We start from the raw sequence: 24,026 nt of genomic DNA, 5'->3' as shown, positions 1-24,026 counted from the left end.
AATTTGCATATCCAATGAGCTTTCACAGCTTGGCATATATGGCTTGAAGGACTTGGCCAACGGTAATTACACTTGCTATATAAAATGGTGATACAATGACAGCAGTCAAAAAACTTTAATATTTTTATTTCAGCTAATGACATATTTGTATACTTCATGACCTTTTAGAATTAATCGGCGGTGATTATTGTTCATTATGTGGATCATAATAATTTCAATGAAGTTGCAAACATGTGGCAAAGGTTCAAATTTACACATAACTTCAACATATAATGAAACACGTGAGCATTTTCAGTTCATATCTGGTTTAAATTGTAGGAATTCAACCTGTCTGTAAGCTTATGTGTATGGATCTGGTTGCAAAAATGTTTAATAAATAAATATATGCGAACGCACATCATCGATACGCATATCGAAAGAGTTTCATTACATATTCCATAAACCAAAGGCTACGAATGTGATCAGGAGTACGATTTTCGACGGGAATTTAGCACCACGTCGTCGCGCCATCCACGTTTGTCCACGTGTATATCGTATCCTTGTAGTGTCAAAGGTCAAGAGTGATATTAGGTCAATGGTCGAGATCTCGCGAGACAAATGAGGCGTCTGGCTATCCATTTAGGATAGATTAACTAATACAAAATACAAATAAATAATTAATTCAAATAATTTTCTGAGTGTCAAGACAAACATTTAATAAATTCTGACTAGAGATATTTATGTACTCATGCGTAGCTATTATAATATTTACAAAAATTGACATTTAATTGTGATGATGGTAGTAATCAACCAGTATCAAATTAGTTAGACACTACCTTTGTTTAGGTTTTTGGCAAAATGGCGGCACCAGAAGCTACTCAACAAAGCTCCGAGCCTGGCTCCGAAAATATAGAAAACCAAGGTTTCCTTGTGGAATTAGTTTCCAGTCCGCTCAATTTAATTTTACTAGCAATGTGCATTTATCTTCTGTATAAAATCCTGCGTCGCGAAAAACCGGACGAAACCCCACCGAGACCTCCGCCGCTTCCAAAGATGAAGAAGAGGGATTTTACGTTGGAAGAACTGAAGGAGTACACAGGTGACGAGAAAAATGATGGCAGGGTACTTGTCGCAGTTAACGGCAGGGTGTTTGATGTCACGAGAGGAAAGAAATTCTATGGGCCAGGTTAGCATCCTAACTTATCATTTTCGCATGATCTAGCGAGCTTCAGTATTACAATGACCGCGTCTGAAGGTAGCGACTATCATGTGTACGTAACGTGACCATAGTGGGGGTACTGTTGAACTTGTTGGGTAATGTTATGGTAATTCAAGTGTTGCGGGGAGCCGTACACGCCTACTTCTGTAGGCGAAATGACTGCCAGCAAGTCCACATATACCTATGCGTGTGCATGTACCCCACACCTATATATTTGGTTTGTGTCATATATTTGCTTCAAAAGACTTTCCAGTGCAATCTAACGCATTTTTACTATGAATTAGTAACTATGAATCTGTTTTATATAATCGTCTGTGATTCTCGCTTGTACACCCATGTTAGAACTTAAATACATAAGCTTATCTTTTCAGACCACTTCTCATATTTTTTCCTCAATTATAACAATCTACTGGCCCGTTTTACTCTTTGATCCAGTATAGTCATCACACTTCAACTCTTTCAATTTCTGTTCATGCAACCTCATGTGCCAATACAACTTGAAATGACAAAGTCCACAAACTCACGCGGATCACGTGAAACACGTTTTACGATGATCGTGTATCTGTTGAAAAGAGAGGATGGGATGAGAAACAGCATTGCCCATATTCTTTGCCTTTTCTGCAGCCATTAATATTTTAGAATGAACAAAATGCTGTAACTACAGGTTTATATAAACTCAATCATCATAATATTGCAGTGTGAAGGTGGCGAAAATGGAGGTTCTGTAGATCAAGTGAAGGAGGTTGCGAAAATGGAGGTTCTGTAGATCAGTGAAGGGGGTTGTACTTTTACTGTAGCTAGGCATTACCCATTTGATGATAATTGCCAACAGTAATTTACTCACGATTTCCCTTTTGTTATCGTACATTGTTGTCATTATTGTGTACAATGCAAGTTCCGTTCTATTCCTCCTCCACTGACAAATGTAGCACATCCTTTATTCCATCATTGTATGAGCATCTTTGTTAAAAGTCAAAATGTTCGTTCAGAGCCAGCAAACCTTGTTTGCTTCAAATCTGGAGTTAAACCTGCCATTCCTTTGAGTATTGTTTTGTTTGCTAATTCACCTCAGAATTTATTTTATTGGTGTATTGGTATTTATAAAAGTAACAGCAGGTTTCACAACCATATTGCCTGGTACATGTTTGGGTGGTGCCCTGGTAAGGTAACCGGTTTTGTGGCCTTGAAACATCACTCAATTATGCAATACTACATCCCACACAAAAGGGTCAAAGCATTGACAGGTTCTTGAGAGTATTCTCACTATGTGTATATTCTGATTTCTTCACTGTTTCCACAACCAGAATATGTGCTTGATTAAGCCTAAATGAGTTGCCAAGAGTGTGTGTGTGTGCATTGTGTGTTTCTTCTGAACTGTAAAGGAGTGGCTTACATTGTTATCTGTGCAGTCAACATATTGCAGATGTTGCGGGCATTACTCATATTCTATACCTGTAATCAAGCAAAAAAAATCTGAGAGGAAAGATAATTTTCAGACCAAAAGAGAAATGTGTGTTTAAAATTTATTTGTATCACTCCAGTAAATTGCTCAGTTCAGCTGACATCATACATGTATGATGTACCTCTGTCTCACCCACAAGGTCAGACATAACTTAGAGTTGACCTATGACATGAGTTCGTGATAGTGCTACCCTTACGAAAAGCTGATTTGTATTACCTTGAAAAGATAAGGTAAATTATCTCTTGTTAGTTACCGACCATATGAATGAATGTATAGAACCTCAATGCAGCTATCCGATTATCAACTACCAAGCATTGATAACACCATAACTTTTTTACGCGGCAGGTATGTATACTGACAGGCTGTATAATTTCAAGAATGACTTACATGTACTTGCAGCCAAGATGTTTGATTTAATTACACAGGGAACACTAACAGATACATGGATACAGAAATCAAGCTACGTGAACGTTGTTTCCAGTCATTCTCTCAGCATCAGGCATCAGATTGTCTTGCCAGGAAATTTATTAACTAGATTACAATTCTTGATCAAGGGATCAAGTCCTGATCTTTCTCTCATTAGGAGTGTGGATTACAGATTTCATTGCAGTTGTTACTGGTTTGGAATGTTGGGACACATAGTTGTGGCAATTGTCATTTCAAGGTGACTCAGAAGGTTGCATGTATTCCCAAGGGTGTGAATGTAAGTGAGTCTGGATTGTTTGGTCTGTACTAAATTTATGCTGTGCTCTGATGATTTATTTCAGTCACTGATACATGAGAGAAACAGGATCCCTCAAAGTGTTAGTGTTTCAATATGAGTTTTCAATATAAGGAAATAATTCTGATATTTTGTGAGTATCTGTCAACATGAATGGTCTTTTTCCCAAAGGAAAGAACAGTACTCCCATTAATTGACAGTGTATGATCTCAACTGATTTTACAGTGTATCAAGGAGTTTGCAACACATGAAACTGCAAAGTAAAAATGTCTGAAGAATCAACCAAGGCTGACTTCAGACTCAGTAAAGTAGAAGAAAAGTTTCTATCTAAAAATGTACTCTATGCCATCATCCTTTGTAGCAATATATTATATGCCACTCCACCAACTCAACTAATTTTGGAAAATAAATGACAAAACATATGGGAATTGTTTTGAAATAAAATAGAAATGTTTGTTTATTTCAGCATTTTATTTATTTACAAGTACATATTGTGTGTCCAAAAGAGGATGCTGTTTAGAAATTAAACAGTTTAGTTCTACTTCCAAAATCACTTAAATGTATCGTCAGTGCCTGAATGCATAATGTCCAAAGGTATTGTTGAAATCTGAAATGTAGTGACAAGTGGAATTCATTTGAAAGCTATGACTTTGCATATTATAGTGTATGTTGCATTGTGTTTGCAAAGCTAATACTCTGTATATCAATACACTTTAGGAAGAAACAATGTTCTTGTTTAGTACGGCAAAACTAATGAAATTCCTTTTACAGAAGTTTGAACTTTTTGCCCTTTCAGGTGACGATAGTGGGCGTAATTTTAAAAGTAAGGAGACAAGCAAATTGAGAGCTGAGTCAGTATTTTTGTTCTTCATGGTGGTGTGACTTTTGTGTACATGTACAATTGCAAGCAAGTTCCAGGGGTGAGCAAATCATTTGCAGATGCAGCAAGGAAAAAGATCACCTGTCAACTGAAAAACATTTTAGTAACCAGCTGACTAATTCACTGGTGCATTACATTAGACATTTAAATGCCATAAACATTGTCAGCACAAAAGCTTGGATCAGTCAATTTGCACACCCCTGGGGTATCTAAGGTAGAGTAGCATCTTTCTCTTGAAAGCATTGCTTAAACAACAATAGGATGTGGAATTTATCAATTTGACAAAACAGTAAAAATACATGGTCAATATTCTTTTAAGTATTTCCTACCTCTGCTGTCATATTGGCATCGATACAAGCTTGGGGCAAACAACTTTGGTTTACTGTGTTTTTGCTGAAGTTGGAGAGGGCACCAATAGGTTCATGGTTTTTTAAATCCACTGGATACTATTTCTAATGTATCTCATACCATTACATCAATTTACAGGTGGGAACCCAAGTGGCATGAATGGGTAACAGTAGAAAAATAAAATTTTACATATCTTCCAGGTTACTGCTCTGGACAAAAATATTGATCGTATTTTCTGAATTCTTGGAGTAGTAATATACATAGCAGGAATTCTTGGCATACTTTGTAGGATAATTGAAAATTCTCAGGTACTTTGGTAACTTTTCATGTCCACTCTTTAGCCAGAGATACTCAAACTTCTGAAAAACCTGTAGCTGAAAGTTGAGCTGTGGGTGTCATAAACATACACATCATGTAAGGTGCCTTTACTTGGTTGGCATTTCTATTGTTCACATAAATGCATATATTCATAAAGGACACTGCATTCACCCTTACCCTAGTGTGTATATACTTTTGCTACCTATATTTAGCAACAGTATAGAACCATTACAAACTCTTTGCCAGTATAATTCCATGAGATGTATGAAATCGGTTCTCTGGTTGTTGTTGTATGTGTACAATAATGGCATTATAGTGCATAATGACTTCTAGGCAGTGGCAGTAGAGAAGGAAGTTCTACCTGGAGCTAACAGTACATGTACTTAATTCAATACACATGCCAGTTACGTCACAATACCATAACCTCCAGACAGAATAGTGGTTGTCTGTACACAGTCACACACAAACATAAAGGGTGTGTAGCTTCTGATTGTTTCCTATTGTTTTGATTCTTCAAAATTGTTAAAGAAGGGCACATATTTTTAATTCACATGGGTTCAACATTGTGAATCATGGCACTTGTGTTTCTATTAGATGTCTGTATGCCAGTGAGTTAGTACATACTAGTCGTACACTTGTATTATATATAAACCCCAACATATAGCCCAGAATTCAGCAAATTTACCGGCTATGATGACTGGATGGAGACTTAAGACTCCATAATTATGGGATGAAAAACTTGAGATATGAAACAATACTTGATGGTCTGTGAGTACTGTACCACTACCAGTACATGGGGCATTTATGTAATAGTTACCTGGGAATGTATGTTCACCATAAAAAAGTATCTGTATATATGTTTTATTTTACCTCTTCCGATATCACTCATCCAATCATCTGATAGGTCTCTTATTTGTCGTCTGATGCCTTGGGATTAATATTTATTCAAATGATGATAAATGTGCATATGTTAATGTATGCGGACAATTCGTTATTTTTCAGTCAAAAACGGCACATTTATTGAAATTGCTGGTCTAGTAATGTGTAGCTTTCATGGTTGACAGATTCTCATGGATGACTCTTTTGGCTTGTACAAATTCAAATTTGTAATGTTAGGGCCTTTCTTAACTTTTATATTGGAAAATTGGTCGCACACTTGTCTCACTTGCTACATGTAGCATTTCCATATCATAATGAATAACATCTTTCGTTCTTTATCCACACCCAAGAAACAAGTACAGTTTATACTTCCCCCTTTCCCGATATTGAAATACAAAGTATGATCTTGGGACATACACTTGTCAACAGTAACATTGAATGTTACATGTGCGCACATACTATACATGTACAGGTTATGGACAAGGTGAACACAGAATATTCACAAGATGCTGCATTTCACAAACAGAACAACATTATTCGAAAAAAGCAACAAATGAAAAATTAAATGTTGTGTATTTCTGTTTTGTAGGAATTCCAATTTTTAAGCATTTCACTAACAGAACAACATTATTCGAAAAAAGCAACAAATGAAAAATTAAATGTTGTGTATTTCTGTTTTGTAGGAATTCCAATTTTTTAAGCATTTCACTACTGTCACTTTGAAAGATCAGCTGAATTCACACACAGGCCAATCTGATCAATGTCGGGCACTTTCCATCCCTTATTAAGAAGCCATGCATTGATCAGAGAGTACAGTATCGGAACTTGTTCAGGTGAAGTGTTTGCCAAAACAGGAAACGACCATCTTGATAAACTACTCATAGCAAAGCTAAACAAGAGCACACATGCTACTTTTCCCTCGCATCATATGATAAGACCCAAGTCACCTGTGTCTGTTTCTGCACATAAAAAATCGACAGCTTTGTAACACAGGCGTTTATTTATGGGCAAGGGCAAGAGGAAAGCCAAAAATTAACGGGCGAGGCTTGCCAAGCCCGTTAATTTGGCTTTCCTCTCGCCCGCGCCCATAAATAAATGTTAATGGTCAGCGCGGAGTCTGGTATTTCAATTATATTATCAATGAACCCCGAAAAACCGTCAAAATTTACGTAAATTTCCCGTGCGAACGACAACGGGGCCCCAGAATCTGTCAGTGAGTAGTGCATGCGCTGCAAAAATCTTGCAAATCCGGACATTTTTTTGAAAAAAAGCGTCTTAACTTGGCTCCATGTTATTTTGTTGTTGATTATGATCTTTGTACAAATCACAATTTTCGTTTTAGCTGTAAAGTTACAATGTTTACGATATTATTCATATTCACGGGCATGAAAACAAACCATTACTGTGTATTTGTAGGCAGTCATGTGTTTCAGCTCGACCAATTAAAACGCAATAGACAGGGCATTAGAAATAGAAGAAAGTCACTTTAAGGTAATATGCACCTCAAAAGTAAAAGACTTAAACTTTTGCTCAAATTTTTCAATTATTGTCTTTCAAAATCAAGAATAAAAATCTGGGGTCAACGTGCAAATTTTGGTACTAGAGAAACAAACAACCCAAGATTTACTGATATTTGAAATTCAAAATTGCCGCCATCCCTGTGTTAACTCTATGGAGAAAAATGAAATTTTTTCTATTTTCGAAAAACTAAGCCAGTTAAAAGTTTTCTTAAGCCAAGAGCTTTAAAAATTGAACCCCACAAGTGGTATATCAGAAAGGAATTGTAAAAGTTTGAGAGTCTGAATATCTGTCCCCAAAGCACGATCTACCTAAAGTGTACTGTGAAAACATTTCAGCACATACAGTTCCACGAGTGGTCCTGGTGGGTTTGGCTGGGTATTTTTTCAGCCATTCAGAAAGAGTTTGGATGAAGTATTAGCATTCTGCCTATTTCTTCCTGGCTTGCAAAACTTTTTACTCTCAATGTCATGTAGATTATGAATGCCATGTACATGTACCTTGTTAAAAGTTGTTTAATAGTAATACCAATCTCAAACCATAGTCTACTTCTTCGGGTCTACACATACTGCAATAGGTACATGTATAATTTTTCATAGTCCTCGAAATAATGAGCACGTCTTTCGGTCGCAAATCTTAAGTCACATGATTTTCACAGAAATGTTATTTCTAGTATTAGGTTATGGGAGTACATTTACATTCTTTTCCTGTAACTCATCAGTTTGGTGTCAACTGTAGTGACAGTGACAGTGGCAGTGGCAGTTACAAACCTCTCTTGTCAACGATTAGTATTTCTTTTTGTCTGTACACTAGTAATCAAAGGAAATCAAAGTTAAGTTCAAAGGCATTGGTCATGTTGGGTGTGTATTTAAGCAGATAGAATTCTTTCAGTATCTGTCCCTAAGCATTTTGCACATCTCCAAATTCAACAGGTAGGTTTGAAGACTGAACAGTGTTGATACATATATATTCAATGAGCTGTAGGGAGAACAGCATGCACACATTTTGGATAATGCCATTGACCCTGTGTGTTTGTGTCTCTGTATACATATGTTATGGTAATGTCATTCACCCTGTATGGTTGTTTTTATCCACACAGGTGGCCCGTACGGAGCGTTTGCTGGTCGGGATGCATCACGAGCTCTAGCCACATTTTCGCTGGATGGCGATGCTTTGCGAGACGAGTACGATGACCTTTCAGATCTCACTGCCATGCAGACAGAGAGCATACGTGAATGGGAAATGCAGTTTGAGGGTGAGTAGAAAAAATATATTTGTACGGACTACCTTGTAAAATGGCCAGAATATTCAAATAGTGTTTTGTACTATTTTGAGATACAATATGTATATTGATGAGCTAATCTTGTCTGTATTTGGTTGACCTCAGACTGGTATCAATGAAAGATTAATAGTCATGCAGTGTGAATTGCTAATTCTTGGTACATTCTTCACGTTACGAGTCAATTGGTAACGTACATGTATACATGAACTTGTCATTGGAACAGTGAAATGGCAAATTTTCCACACTGAGCAAATACTGTGGTCCTGGATTTCTGAGTGTAATAATTGTGGTGTGATACTGTGGCATCTTCAGCATACTGCACTTGTTTTCATGGCTAGTTACTAAAGGTTGAGTTGATTACATTTTTTGTGTGGCATGGTAAAATTAAGGCAGCCAATCCACACCTAAGGAAACTGAAAAAAAAATTTATGATTGAAATTAGTTGCCCAAGCGACTACAACACACGTTAGGTGAAATAATCAAGGTGGGTAGGCTCCTGGAAAATCCTTGAATTTTAATGCCTGCTGGAAAGTCCTTGAAAATGAAACAGAGTTCCTGTGAAGTCCTGGAAAAATTTGATAATCCACCCACCATTTTCAGAATGAAAAGATGATTACTTTTGATATCGTAAAAATGATGTGTGAAATGATATTTAAAAATGATATGTTGTAAAAATAATAACTTGAAAATGGTATTTTTTGACCTCCGCAAGTCCTTGAAAGTCCTTGAATTTTACTTATTTGAGTGTAAAGATCCTGCATTGAGTCGGCTTTTTGACAATTCATATTAGGGGCCGTCGATAATGAAAGCTGACGCCAAGAAACGTAATTCCTTCGTTTTACTTGAAACCCCCTCCCCCCCCCCCCCAAAAAAAAAAAACCGAAAGTTCTTATGCGAAATCAATTTGGTATTATGATGCCGTTTCTGACAAACCACACGCATGATCTCTGATCTGCACGCCCATGAAAATATACCGGAAGGGTACATCAATTAATAAACGTCCACTTTAACGCGTTTCACTTTTTAAGACAGCACATTTTAATGTATTTCACACGTAGGAAAATGTTTCACGTACGTTTCACGTTAAAAAGCATACAAGTGTCTATTTCACATTCATGTCTTTTCTGTCTCCCGTATTTTGTGGTCATTCAGTTCTCGATGAATGCGAAGGTAATATTGCGTTCTCGCTGCTTCGCGATAGAAAATCCTTAGAAAATAGAAAATCCTTATGCGATTTTGATGCACACAAAACGAAATGAGCTTTTACCCCCTCCCCCCCTAAACGAAAGAATTACGTTTGTCAAGCGTCAGCTTTTATTATCGACGGCTCATATTAGCCCTTATTTTTACAGGGTAACATAAATTACAATTAGACAGATGTCAAATAGGCTATTTTGTTTATCTTGGAAGGTTATAAGGCAGTCAGACATAATATCTATTGTCAGTCAAAAGATAGGTTATGATGGTCATATGCAACAAGCGAAACATCTTCTGACATTAGTTTAGTTTAGGGGTCTATAGCTGTAACTTTCAGTAATATTTAATTATTTTTGTTCGGTAAAACAAGTAGTTTCCTAGCCCAAAGTAAGATAAGATGAGAAATCCAAAGTATTGGCCCTTACATTTCACTGTGGAGAATGTGTAGTGTTATGTTGACAAATTAAAGAGGCACTTTCACTTGGTAACATTTTTAAAACACATTTTTTAATGCCAACGGTCGATATTTGACATGGCGACTGCGCGCGGATCGCGAGATATCGATAAAAACATGTCCTCAAAAAAGTTAAAGTTTGAATTCCGGTGGCCCACCTGAATTCAGCTTCCGAACATAGAACGTTCGGCACTGGGGTCATTGTCAACTAAGCTATGGAGTACGAGTCTACGCTGATGCTGCTGTACGCCACAGCAGTACCACTCACGTCGGTGAGCGGTCATGTCCCATGGGAGAAAGCCGAGTCCTACTGACTCAGCAAAAAAACGAAAATCAAAGTTTGCTGATTCCACCAGAAGTTGCATAGGTGACTAGCACAGATAGGTGCGGTTGATACATAGTTTGCATAGTGGCCGCCGCGTGGTATGCGCGCATACCACACGCGGCGGCCGCTTTGTATCGAACCACGCGTAACTGTGTGGCAGACAACAAAATGTAGTCAACTAATATTTTATACGTAAAAACTGATATCTATATGGTATTGTTTAAAAATTTAATACAACTGATTGAGAATAATGAAAACGACAAAAACTATGGAGAAGTTTTAAAAAATGATTACCAGAGGTAAAGGCATTGATAATGATGTATATAAAGTCAAGCAGTAGGAGATAAATTAATTGCGTCATTCGAACGTTTTTGGACTCCTTAGAATATCGTCAATCAGCACAACAACACACTTTCGGGGGATTTCGGGTCATAACCAGAAATGATCGTAAAACTTCGGGATATGAAAAACACGCTCGAGAAATGACATGTTTTTATCAATATATCTCGCGATCCGCGCGGAGTCGCAACGTCAAATATCGACCGTTGGCATTAAAAAAATGTGTTTTAAAAATGTTACCAAGTGGGAGTGCCTCTTTAATTCTTGTCTGGACTGAAATTGAATTGTCAACAATAACATCGGACTTGATATTGAACACTAGGCATTTCAACATGATTTTGAGGGAAGGACACGAAACGTTTGAACAGACAGAAACAAACTTCTGAGAAATACATCAACATTTATAGTCAATGAAACTTTTAAATTAATTGATTATCGATGTGTAGTTCAGCTTTATATACAGTTTAATCCATTGAATGATGATCAGCCCTAGCCATTGAAATATGCTATCACCCTTTAGGTATTTATTGGAATTTCAGATGTATAGAAGAAATTCACGAACATCAAATATTTAAATTTGGGTGGCTATTATAATCATGTAGAAACAATGCGTGGATCAAGAATTTATTGAAATGGAAATACGAAATTGGTTATGTCTTTTTGTTTGTCTTTCTATTGCCTACATGTTAATAATGTGCGACTGATGTTGTACATCCCCCAAGGTAATTATAAGTATTTAAAGACACGACATGACAATTTGGATTTGTAGAATTTTAATTCCGGGCATTGTTGGCTTTTTTTTTGCAAATTATGAAAAAAACCACCAAATTTTATTATAATGGTACAAATTGATAATGGTGTATCCTATGTAGGCTTTGAAAAAGTTCATAGTGCTTGTAGTACATGTACAGCTTCGGATTTCATTTAAAATCATTTGGATTGAAGTACACATTTATACATTGTAACCAGGATGCCATGCATGCATTTACATGTCATTCTTTATCAAAAGGAAGCATTGTTTCACATTTACAATTGGTTATTTAATATTTATTCATGTGTAAATACGTGTAAGTCTTTATCTTTCTATACTATGGAGATATTCATTATATGCTGTCAGTATTACACTTGACAACGATTGCAAGGCGCTTTGTACTTTCTTGCTGTATTCCTTTTTCTGAAGATCAAACGTGAATAAATAACAAATTTGCTGAAAATACGAGAGAAAAGTGAAAACAACCGCATTTCATGTCCCTTATTTGATGCAAAAGTGGCTTGTTGAATGTGGATCAGCAATCAGCCAGCTACCTGTTGTGATGACAGAATCATAGTAGAAAGAAAACTGTACATACACATAAGAGCCCAACATTGTACAAAGTGACACAAGGTCAACGCAGGTCGACCTCTGTGTGCTTTAACCATAAAGCCAATCATCCTACCTAGTTATTTATTGTAGTATCACCTGATGTCAGCTGACCCTCACAGAGCCAGCACCAGGGTAGTATATTCTGTGTGTGTATTACCAGAACCTTTAGCTGTCATTATCTGATTGAATTTTACACTCAACAAGGTGAAAAATAATGGTAAAATCCCGTCCAGTTGTCAAAAGTGATAGTCTCTTCAAATGTGATCTTTTGTCTTACTCGGTGAGACGGAAGTTAGAAATGTCGTTACTGTACTGTGTTTTCAAATTAAATTGAGATGGGTAAACCTATTGTAAGAAAGCAGGTTTCAATGCCTGCTGTCACGAACATTGCCTTTCAAATACAGACAGTGTGATTTTTGCATTTGAATGAGTTAGGCCTCATGATATCAATCTTGTATATGTAACATAGATTCATATATTGGAAATGATTTTCAGAATTATTTAGCTTGTCAGGAGTTGTTCAAAAAGTGGCATTGTGTCCTTATTAAATAACATAAATGTGAAAAACAACATGCACAAGTTCCAATGATGAATGACCTCTGTAGACAAAATATTGCAACAGTATATGATAAGCCTGAGTTTAAAGTTAACTGAACTTCAACAGTTGTCATGAGATGTTTTCATAGAATGAAATTCACTTTTTTAAAAGTATTTTGTACAATGTGTATTATGCATGTGTATGGGTATGTGTGTATGTATGTATGTATGTATGTATGTATGTATGTGTTACGTACATGTATGTATATATGTATGTATGTAATATGTATGTATGTCTGTCTATGTATGTATGTATGTATAGTATATATATTTTTACCTACATGTATGTATGCGTGTTATGTAAACATGTATGTCTATTACTATGTACTATTTATTTATGTATGTATGTATGTCAGCATGAACTTGTATGTGTATATATCTCCTGTATGTATCAGTTCACTTAGTTAATAATAAAATTCATAGATTAAAAAAAAACTTTAATGTTTTAGTTTTAAAGTTATACACATTCAGTGTAGCACTATTATCAATATAATGTGATACAAGGAAAAAGCATACACAAAAACATAAAACTTTCAGTAGTTCTACAACCCCGGCGACTCTGAGTGCACAGACACTGCCATATACAGATGTAGCATTTACAGAAGGACTTTTAATACTGAAGCCCAGTTTCACTGTTGTCTTTTGCCCATGTCACATCTGGTGGTTGAAATGATTGAATGTGATGTACATTGCATTAAGAGGTCATTGTCCATATCAACAGTGATGGCACCTGGATGAATGCAATGAATGGGATGACAGTCTACCAAGTATTATCTGGTGTCTTTGTTGAAATTTTAGACTAATGTCTCATTTTGACTTTCTGTCATTCAATCTACACAAACTGTGCTTCATGTACAAATATGCAAATCTAGCATTTGCATATCGCCAGCCAATCAGAAGAGACCATTCTACAGTGACAAGAGACCATTTTATTGTCACCTCACACCCCTTTTAAAAATAGATGTACAAATATAAAAACAATTTTACAGGGCTGTTGTTGTAAATTTTTTGAAAAGATATGATATGTGTTTGACATAAACTTGAAATATGAATATTTTGTCAGCCTCCTCATAATGTGAGTGTACTGTTTTTTATTCCAAGTGGTATTACAATAGAAGTAGTTATTAAATGGAAAACCACACACAAATTTGCACACTGCGTAGGAAGCAGAATGCACCTGCACAAATGGTACATGGCAGACAGAGGGCAGTATTTCATCTTGTTATGTAGTGTTTAAGGATAGGGTTTAAAGTCCTGTGCTAATTTTGCTGAGTATGCAACTTTTCATTATGAGCAAATTTTCATTTATATACAAGTCTTATACACAAGTACTTGTGAAGCCAATATTGGAGACCTTTAATTCATGGTAATGTTTCCATTGTTTTATTCTTGAACTTATAAAACATTTTCTCAGTCTCCTTCCTGAATGTGGGAAGGCAAACTATAAACATTGTCACCACAGGGTATCATAATATGTAATGTTCATGTAGACAAATGAATCATGCTTTTCCCAAGCAGAACTGAATTGTCGCCGGTAACACTGGATACGTGCTGCATTGACAAGTTGAAAGTGTATGATACAAGTACATTGTAGAACATAAGTACTTGAAATTATATCAAAAGTTAACCTCTAAGTTTCGATGATTATTCCACTATTTTTTTCTTTTTAATAATGTCAACTACAGTTTCTTGCTCTATTCTCCAATACAGAACAGGACCTATAGTCACCTATTAAAAATACATGTATTTCAACATATCAATAGTGCCAAAAAATGAAAATCATGGACACCTTAATGTGTGTTGGATCATGCGATCAGAGGATATGTGCGTTTCACCATGGGTGTTTTTGAAAAAGTTGGGTTTTTTTACAAAGGTTTGAAGATGGAATATTAAAATGATGACAGTGCTAAAAAATAAGCTTGAAGCAAAGAGTTATTAATAGAATCAGAAAGCAAAAACACCTGCAACAGCCTGACCCATCCATGACGTTTCTATGATTGATGTGTGGTTATTTCAGCGTTTTTAACACAGCAGCATGGCATACTTATGACTCTGATGGTCAAAAAACAAAAAAGTGCATCAGCCCCCCAAAATGTAACATATTAATTGTTTTCATTTCCTCCAATGCACTGGTACAGTCTCATCCTGCCTCCATGCCTTGTACCCTGTGTTGGACACACAGCTATGGCAATTTACAGTGTAAACCAATGAATGTAATAGGTTTTTTTCTAAAAATAAATGCACACACAGTGTTCATGGTAGTTGGACATCGATAATTCTCATGAGTGACCCCTGCCAATTGCATATGACATTTTCTCCGGTGCAGTTCTATGCAAGAAGTAAGTCAGCGGCTAAAGAAGTTGGTTGATCTCTTTCTATAATAGTGGAAGTAAATTTCCAGCAGCTTGCCCTCTTTGAAAGCACAGTGATAAGATAATTACTCTTCCCACCACCAAACTTTGGTCTAACCGTGGCATTTTTCATGGGATTGGAGTGTACCACTACAGTGAAATGGAGTATAAAGGGTTCATTTTCACCACAGTCAAGTTAACATATTAAGCAGACTTTCCCAGAGCAAGCAGTCATTGTACAAGTTATCATAAAGTGGATGTGATGCGGTTTGTGTCATTTAGAAAAAAAAAACAATATTTGTGTTGAGCAAAAATATTTTTTGCTATATGTTCTGTAAACATCAGTTGCCTTTGAAGGATGTTTTCCACCATTGTCAAGGATCCATTACAAAAATCAATACCAGTTTTGTAAGAGAGTCTAAATGGTCTGCTCAATGGCACCCTCCACTACTGAGCTTGTATACATGTATGATGTATAGCAAAATCAACATACATGTATTGGTTGTCAACTATAGAAGGACCAGAGATAACATGCCAATTGTACCAATATGTTGATTGTACGTCTTCTATTTTAAAGAACTACATACCTTTGTATCATGTGATCATTCCTTATATGTCAATTGTAACCTCTCTTGTATTCATTATAGTTAAGATTTTAAGATAATATCTTACCCTCTGTGAATGAAAAAAATTGCTATGTACCTGAAAGTGTGTCATTGAAGTACCAAATATTTAACTTCTTGCCTTTATGAGATATGCTAGAGCCTTGTTCTGGTAGGCAACAATTAAACGTGTTTTTAGTAAGCAAAAAACACAATAAGTTTCACCTTCAACAAAAATTCAACAGATAACTTGGCTTCAGATATTAATATTATACAATTGTGCAAAAATGATGAATAAATGACATCTCAATTATTTGTACATAAACACATTTGAAAAATGCTAGATGTCATCATGATCAGGCATGATTCCATGTTCTTTAGAAACTATCACCGGGGGAAAACTCAGCATTCAAATAAGCTTTGCTATCAGTACAGGTATATGTACATGACAGTGGTCAGTCTTACAGCTTTGCTTCTCTCCTGCGTTAATAGAACACTTAAATTGCTTTGTTGACCTTTAACCCTTACAAATGAAGGGTTCTTCACTCTTTTGCTCATGTATAAAATATGTAAATCAAGACTGAAGTCATAAGGATGGACTTTGTTACAAAATGGAAGTTTTTTGTAAAACCATAAACTGATGTCAACATTTGCTGTGATCACATTGTGCAGTAGCTGAAATGACGGTGAAGGCTCGTTGATTCATAGTTCCAAGTTTTTCATTAAACAATACTGCCTTTTAATTTTGAATAGGATTCAAACCTGAATATGCTCCAATGTACTGGACAGTAGGTTTCAGAGACTTGAATGTTATGACCAAAAATAAGAAAATTGGTACAAAAATTTCTATACATCTGCAAATCCCTACATACCAAGATTATCCCTGGAAAGGCACAAACCAAATTATAAATCTACTGGACAAAATCAGAGGAAGTGATGTTTTTCTTGCAAATGCTGTCAGAGAATATAATATTTTTGTGGAAAAACCAGAAAGCTGGTTCAAAAATTTCACTTAAGCAAACTTTGTCATCAGTTGTTCACATCTGAATGAAGTCATCCCTTCAAACTGACATACAAATTTCAAAGCTTTCAGACAAGCAGTTGAAGAAAAAATAATGTTAGGTGGAAAAAGTTGGAAATTAATCCGAAAATGTAAATTTGAAAATTTTGCTATCAGTACTTCTCATTATTCCTTGTATCTTCCTATTATCAGACAGTTAGTCGAATAGAAAATGATATTTGACCAAGATGAGAAAATTGGCTTTAAAGCCCTGAAAATTACATGTGATAATGTAACAATCATTTTCACAAATCTGATTTAAGTCTATTGTAGGCAGCTTACAACTAATTTGAGAGTTGTTGGACAGCTGGTTTCAGAAATGAAGATGTTCTGACAAGTTACATGTACTGGCCACAGATAAATACCCGCAGTATAGAGTATAGTCATGGATGTCAGTGCAAAGAATTTCATAAATTTGTACAATTGTTGCCCTGAAATTCCTCTAAAATATAACAGATTAGGTGTGTGATGTTTCTTTTATCAAGAAAATAAATAGTCAGCATGCACTGCAATGCAATTACATTGTAGGAAATATAGCAGGAACAAACGAATTGCCAAGGATTTGCAAATCTTTCTTGTTTCCAGTTACTGTAAATCAGTTCAGTAACTTCTAACTGACAGGAACCATTTCTGAGCAGGAAGTAATTTTTTTGAAAAGAAAAATGAAACAATCATAAGAAAGATACTGATGAAAAGATGTACAGTGTAGAAATATGCTACTGGATGTGTGTAAATACTATGTTCAAATATTACCAATATTCAAATGAAATGATGTACTGGTTACTATTGTACTGGTTAGCTTTCCCATTTAGGGAACAAACAATGTACATTCACGATTATTATTATCCACCAAGAATTTGCATATATTCAAATTGTTGTAGTTGCAAATGATAATTTTGATTACAATAATGATAATGAGTGTTTAAAATTGACAGGAAATTGCAAGTTTAATTGTTTTATCATTAAATTATATCACCAATAGATGGTCATGTGGTATTTTTTCTGGCTTTTGTGAGTGTTTTATTTTCGACATAATAGGAAAGGCATATCCATTTTAAGGTGTTTGTTAAACAGCTAGAAGTGATAATATTTATTGCTACCGGTACACACGTTTACCCATCATTCAATGTGGTATTTTGTATCATAATATTGTACATGTATTAGTATAGGCTCATCATTGCCTAGTAAATGCATTCACTGGCTTCTTTGCTGTTTCAGTATGTACACACACACACACACACATACACATGTATACTTTCACCCAAGTAAACGTATGCATACATTACATACATACTTATGCATACATACATGTAGATGCATACATACATAGATACACACATTGCCATATATGCATGCACACTATATACATTCATTACGCTTATCAACATATACATACATGTATATGTGTTTATACACATATGCACCAAACAATGGAAACATACATACATGTATTCCTGTACAAGTAAGGAGAGAGAGAGAGAGAGAGAGAGAGAGAGAGAGAGAGAGAGAGGGAGAGATGGGGGGGGGAGAGAGTGAACATAACCAAATTCTGTTGACTATTTTAACTACAAAGCTTGTAGAGGTGCTGGCGTGCACACATCTGCCTCTTTCCATAGGCATTTCATGGTTTTTCAGTAACCAGACAGAGATCCGACTCTCAAATACTCATATTTCCTCCATATAGTCTTGTTCTAAAAAGTTTGAATCACGGAAATCATTTTAATTTTCATCACAATTAACTCGTTGAAGATGCTCTATTTTGAAACAAATCATGAAACCTGTGAAACATGCTGCAAGGAACTAATGAGTCTGACAGGAAAAGGCGTTAACGTGACAAGTGTTCATTAAATAAAACCCTGTTTTTGGCAGTTCTGTATTGGCCTATGTTACATGTACATATGAAACAGAGTCCATCCACCAGCAGTCTAGAATCACCCGTTGTTCAAGGTGTAAAATTACTCCAACTGCATTGACAAGGGGTGATATGGATTGATCTCGGAATTTGTGATCCATTTTTTCATCACCAAGAAGTCAACAACTTGCGAACATTTACTTTCAATAATTTTTCATTTTATTTTTATTTTTCCAGAGAAATACGATTATGTGGGTAAACTTTTGAAACCTGGTGAAGAACCAACAGAATATTCAGATGAAGAACAGAGTGAACAAAGTGAAGCTGAGAAGAAAGACAACTGACCGTACACATGTACAATGTGATCAGTCTCCAAATTATCACTAATTCCTCTTCTTATCCAATGATTTCAAGCATGCTACCTACAAGGGAATGTCAGTACTACAAGAGAATTTTGAGTTTAGAAATAGAAATTTTTCATCCCCCGCTCCCCAACCCCACACCACCCCTCTACCACTGCTTGCTAGTACACAGAAGCTGGCATGTGAAGCCAGGATTTGATATAGGATTATTCCATTCAGTGAAACAAGACAGGGATGGAAAGGCTCAGAGGAAGTCGCTTTCATCTTTGAGCCTAATTGTAAGGCTGGTGCTACAATACATACAAGTTTGAAGAAGTCATTTTGTCCTATGGATTTTGTGAGCCTATTTGTTGAATTAATGAGAAACAGCTAGTAAAATAGTATTGATTACATCAAGACTCTCAATCAATCCAGCCTGCCATGAACTTGGTTGGGAAAGTCCCACCACCCCCTCCCATCCCTTACCATGGTTTGAACGGAGAATAAAAGAAGAATCACTCATAGGGGTGCTCACACTCTGCCCACATATCAACACACCCAAGGTTCCAATTTATCAAGTTAGCAATCAAGTACGTCACTGTCTATTCTAAGACTCTACTAAGAGGATGAAGATAAAAAGAAATTTTTGCTGCCATGACGCCAATACGGAGTCTCATCGTTCTAGATGCGTGTGCTACATGCTGGTGCACTTTGCTCTAAATGAGAGCTCATTTAAGGGGCTATGGATAATTCAAACATGTGCACGGCAAATGAAACTTCCACTTTTAGGCTGGGAGGGGGTTTGGCTGTATTTCAATTACTGTATGCGCAAAAATCGCACTACATATTTTCATATGAACATCTCGCTCCAAGTTGTACTGTATCCCAAAATATCGGGCTATACTGTTTGGCGTGTACCAGGCCACTGCGGCACCTGTGCTACACCATTCTATTGACATACATATAGTTCAGTGCACAGTGTAAGATAGCACAACAACCATTTCGGATACATTGCATTATTGTCGAGTTGGCGCTGAACAAAGATTGATTTTACAGGACGTATGCCAGTTGTGGTGGGAGCGTATGCATGATTTGGCCGAGTATTTCTGTCTGTTGCTTCTCCACTTGGTGACTGGATGCTGTATGTTGTGGGTTTGAACCTGATTTAAAACACTGTATATTCATAGCCACGTAATTACCGATTGTAGGTATGATACAGAATGAGGCTGGGTTGGATTTTCGCACTTCCAAACTTTCGTTTAGCAGGGGGAATGGGGGGGGGGGGGGTTGGGGCCAAACACACTTAGTTTCGTTTATAGTGCGCCTGCTTTAATTATCCACAGCCCCTCAGTGCACCGGAGGAACTTTACGCCATGTGAATATCCTTGAAATGTACTTGATGGACTGGGAACTGAAATGGAAAACATTTGCAGATCCGATGATATTTGAGAGTTATCAAATATTTACTTTACAGCTAATGTTTTGTTTTGTTTGTTTGTTTGTTTTCTTTGGGGGGGCAGTACTGGTACATAGTGTTGCACCAAGCAACAGTGATTTGAGCTCTTCCAGTGAAGTAATACTATGTGACAGTCACGTTACAACAACCATGACAGCTTTACTAACAGGAAAACTCAACTTTCAAAAAGAATAAAAGCATTGTAAATGTCTATCAAGCAGGCATAAGAATGACTTACATACCTAGTTTGACATAGTTAGTCCACGCCAGTAGAAACTCGTTCCCTGTGTGTCCATTGTCTTTTGAAAGAGTTTGATATGAGAGGATTCAATTCTTGCCATGATAATGAGGAAGTACTCCCGATGATATAGATTTCAAGCTCTTGGCAGTGTTATAACACTAAGTGTGGTTTGCATTTTTGTAAAGCTGAAATGTGCTGTTACACAGTGATGGATATTTATCTATTGCCCCATCCAAAAAAAAAGGCTGGTTGCCTCTTTCTTATGAAATATTCTGGATGTCAAAGGATTTGACCATGAAGACCAGTAGGGCTAGGTGATGACCAGTTTTGAGACATGTTTTTAGTCATTTATAATTTTTGGAGCGCATAGTTATTCCATTTACGACCACAATTTTATTTTCATAGTGTGCTACATTTGCCTTATTAAGTTGTTGTAACAACATTGTAGAAGTTAGGTTTTGGTTATTTTATTGATTTCCAAGAGATTGATATGTGAAAGGTATTTCGGATTAAGTTCCATGTGCAATGTGTTCAGTTTAAAGATGAATGTACAGATGAGAAATGGAAAAAAAAGGATGATGGCATATAAGCAAAGATGTTATGTTACTTGGAACTGTTGACATCTTTTCTTTATCACAGCAAAGGACATCATCATTAGGGGAGCAAATCTTGCAAGCCCAGACATAATTACCGTGCTGTTTTGCTTCAAAGCAAAATAAAGGACAGCTACAATAGTCGGTTAAAGCTTGCAAAAACATGGTACGGACAGAACCTTAGTGCTTTTTTCTGGAGTCTGCCTGGAATTGGACAATTGCCTGCCGGTGAAAGTTGTTTGCCACAGTGACATTTTGTTAAAAATTCAACTCTACCAATCAAAGTCCTTTACCAATTAGAGGGAATCCTCTGTACAAGTTAATACCTGTCAGGAAAGCTGTATTTCTCTAGAAGTGAATTAACTTGGTGCTGTGGTTTTACACAAGCAATCCAAAGCCAGAGTGTATGTTGTTGTGGTGTCTCTAGAGGGCGCTGTATGCCTCCATGATTCTCAATTTGAGAGTGAAACTTGGGTGATCATGTGATTTAGAGAGGTCTGGCTACCTCAGATAAATTATGTTTTATGGCCCATTGTTTAGAATAGAATGTAGATCTATGACCCTGCATTGTTGTTGAGTTTTTGTCTATGTGTCGAAAGACACCATTGCAATTGCGAGTGACCAGTTTATATCAGCAGTTTCATTTTTGCATTGTGGTTTTATTGCAAGCTTTGGTATGTCATGATAGACATTGAATTTTGCATGTATTAGGAGTATATCAAAGTCTTTCAAAATAGGTTACCAACTTACAAGATGTGTAATGTCTTACTCTCAAATGCATGGCTAAGATTTGCAGTTATTTTTACTCCAAACTATGATCTTTACCCACCAGGGTGAGACATCATAATGGAACAGACTTTACTCACAATCTTGAAGATACAGTTAAATCACTTATTTCCTATAACTATTGATATGAAAATATTGCAAGAGTGTCAGGTAAACTAAACAAAGGGGGAAAAATCATTTTGCAAAGACTTCATGAAATACGTCTTGTTAGAAAGAATCCATTGTTGAAGTAATGTGAATGCAATTATGCAAAGCTGTTATAAATTATGTTTAAAATTTACCTTATCAGGGTTTACACATTTTTTTAAGTATTGGTAAAAAGTTTCATTGAATATCCATTTATCTGTACATTCATCAACTGTTTTTTCAGTATATCAACATTTTCACCACCTCATTATAAAGGCCGTATAGCAAAGTAGGACTATACAGAAATTTAGTGGCGAAAGTGTTGAAGTTGGATTTTGCAAGTAAAAAAAATGTAAAAGAAATATTTTTTCTGAGGTTTACAAGTTTGTGAATTGGTGTAATTTGGTTTCACATTCACGTTGTTACAATCATATGGCTAGAAGCAAAAGTTTGTTGCACTGAACCCTGAAGAATGGCAAACTATAATTCATTTAAGTGAGTGTAGGTGCGGTTAACTAGCCTGTACTTTGTTTCCCATACAGTGAAATATCACTGGATTCGATAGTCATTTTTTGTAAGCTTTTGAAACCCAGTGAATAGTGTTTTTGTGTATTGTCAGCTTGGAAGAAAGTTTGTTTTAACTGTCATATGTTGGAATGACACAAGTTTATTCTATTCTGTCACCACGGTGCCCATTGCAGTACAATATTCCAGAACTAGGAAGGATGTGGTAGGTTTTCACCGGGTTTTCAATGGATGAAGTGTAAGTGAGAGTAGCAAGTTTGCTGCTAACTGATCTTGGGACAGTTGTCTCCAGTGTCAACAGTGGTTGCCGAGATTAGACACGAAACCTTTACACCATCAATTAACAGAAACATGGTTAAATTCCATTGTAGTGAGCCAATAGAAAATAGCTCTCAGGCCCACACAGCCAGTTGTATAACGTTAACAGTATCTACTGAAATTACTTAGGTCTTCTCGTCCAGTGTCGGCACAACACAATCTAGTCTCTGTTTCATTCATTGATGACACCACCCTTCCACGGTACTTCCAAATTTTCAGTCTTGCCAGCAATCTCTGCATATTTACTTCAGAAGAAAAGTGCATTGTACATAAAAAAAAATGTTTTGCTTTAGCCTGTCAGCTTATAATATCTAGCACTGCTGTATTTTATAATACAATGTTACCCCCTCCCTCTTTTTATTTGAGGAGGAAGGTGAATTTCTTGTTCTGTGTATAAGTGAATTTCTTTCCATGTTCTCATATAGCTGGGTAAGTCTGACATTCCCTAGGTATACAACACACACACAAGCTGTTATTTTAGTCATGAGGAAAGTGGTCTGATTAGAAAACATGCAGAAAAAAAACTTTAAAAAAAATTGATTTTCAGTCATCGTCATCAATATTTTGTAAATGAGCTTCTTTGAAAAGTGAAATGTACAAAGTTGACCATAAAATGGATTATCCACCACATTTTTGTGAATAAATACCCAAGAGAAAGAATATCAAAGTTTTTGGTAAGTTGCTAAGATTAGGGTATAGTAAAATTGTATTGCTTAAAACTTTGTTGAATTTGACAGAAGCTGGTAGCTTCTTCTGTATCATGGGTTTTACTGAATAGTTTTATACAGTCATTATTTCTTCAATACTAATAAAATGCCAACGTATTCTATTCAATATATGATGGCTACTCTGTCTTTAATTATCGTGGCACTACATTACAAAGCCGGTGAGTAA

General features: G+C 36.1%; 2 protein-coding genes across 2 annotated transcripts in view; both read left to right on the top strand.

Annotated features, from left to right (window-relative positions):
* Positions 1 to 24,026, top strand: part of LOC139132283 (arginine--tRNA ligase, cytoplasmic-like) — a 133,890-nt gene that overhangs the window by 21,094 nt on the left and 88,770 nt on the right.
* On the top strand, positions 814 to 23,968 carry LOC139131726 (membrane-associated progesterone receptor component 1-like). Its single transcript, XM_070697924.1, has 3 exons — positions 814 to 1,165; positions 8,424 to 8,579; positions 18,984 to 23,968. Exons 1-3 carry the CDS (start codon positions 838 to 840, stop codon positions 19,088 to 19,090), a joined length of 591 nt encoding a protein of 196 aa, XP_070554025.1. The 5' UTR covers positions 814 to 837; the 3' UTR covers positions 19,091 to 23,968.

This window comes from Ptychodera flava, chromosome 4 (genome assembly GCF_041260155.1).
Source record: "Ptychodera flava strain L36383 chromosome 4, AS_Pfla_20210202, whole genome shotgun sequence".
NCBI lineage: Eukaryota > Metazoa > Hemichordata > Enteropneusta > Ptychoderidae > Ptychodera > Ptychodera flava.
Note: the sequence above shows the minus strand (reverse complement) of the source record. Positions and strands in the feature narration are given on the sequence as shown.

What these genes read in the sequence shown, in the direction of transcription:
- LOC139131726 (XM_070697924.1), top strand. Translation starts at nt 838, where the DNA reads ATGGCGGCACCAGAAGCTACTCAACAAAGCTCCGAGCCTGGCTCCGAA. An exon ending in AAAGAAATTCTATGGGCCAG is followed by an intron (nt 1,166 to 8,423) that starts GTTAGCATCCTA and finishes TTATCCACACAG; the next exon opens with GTGGCCCGTACGGAGCGTTT. An exon ending in ATGGGAAATGCAGTTTGAGG is followed by an intron (nt 8,580 to 18,983) that starts GTGAGTAGAAAA and finishes TTATTTTTCCAG; the next exon opens with AGAAATACGATTATGTGGGT.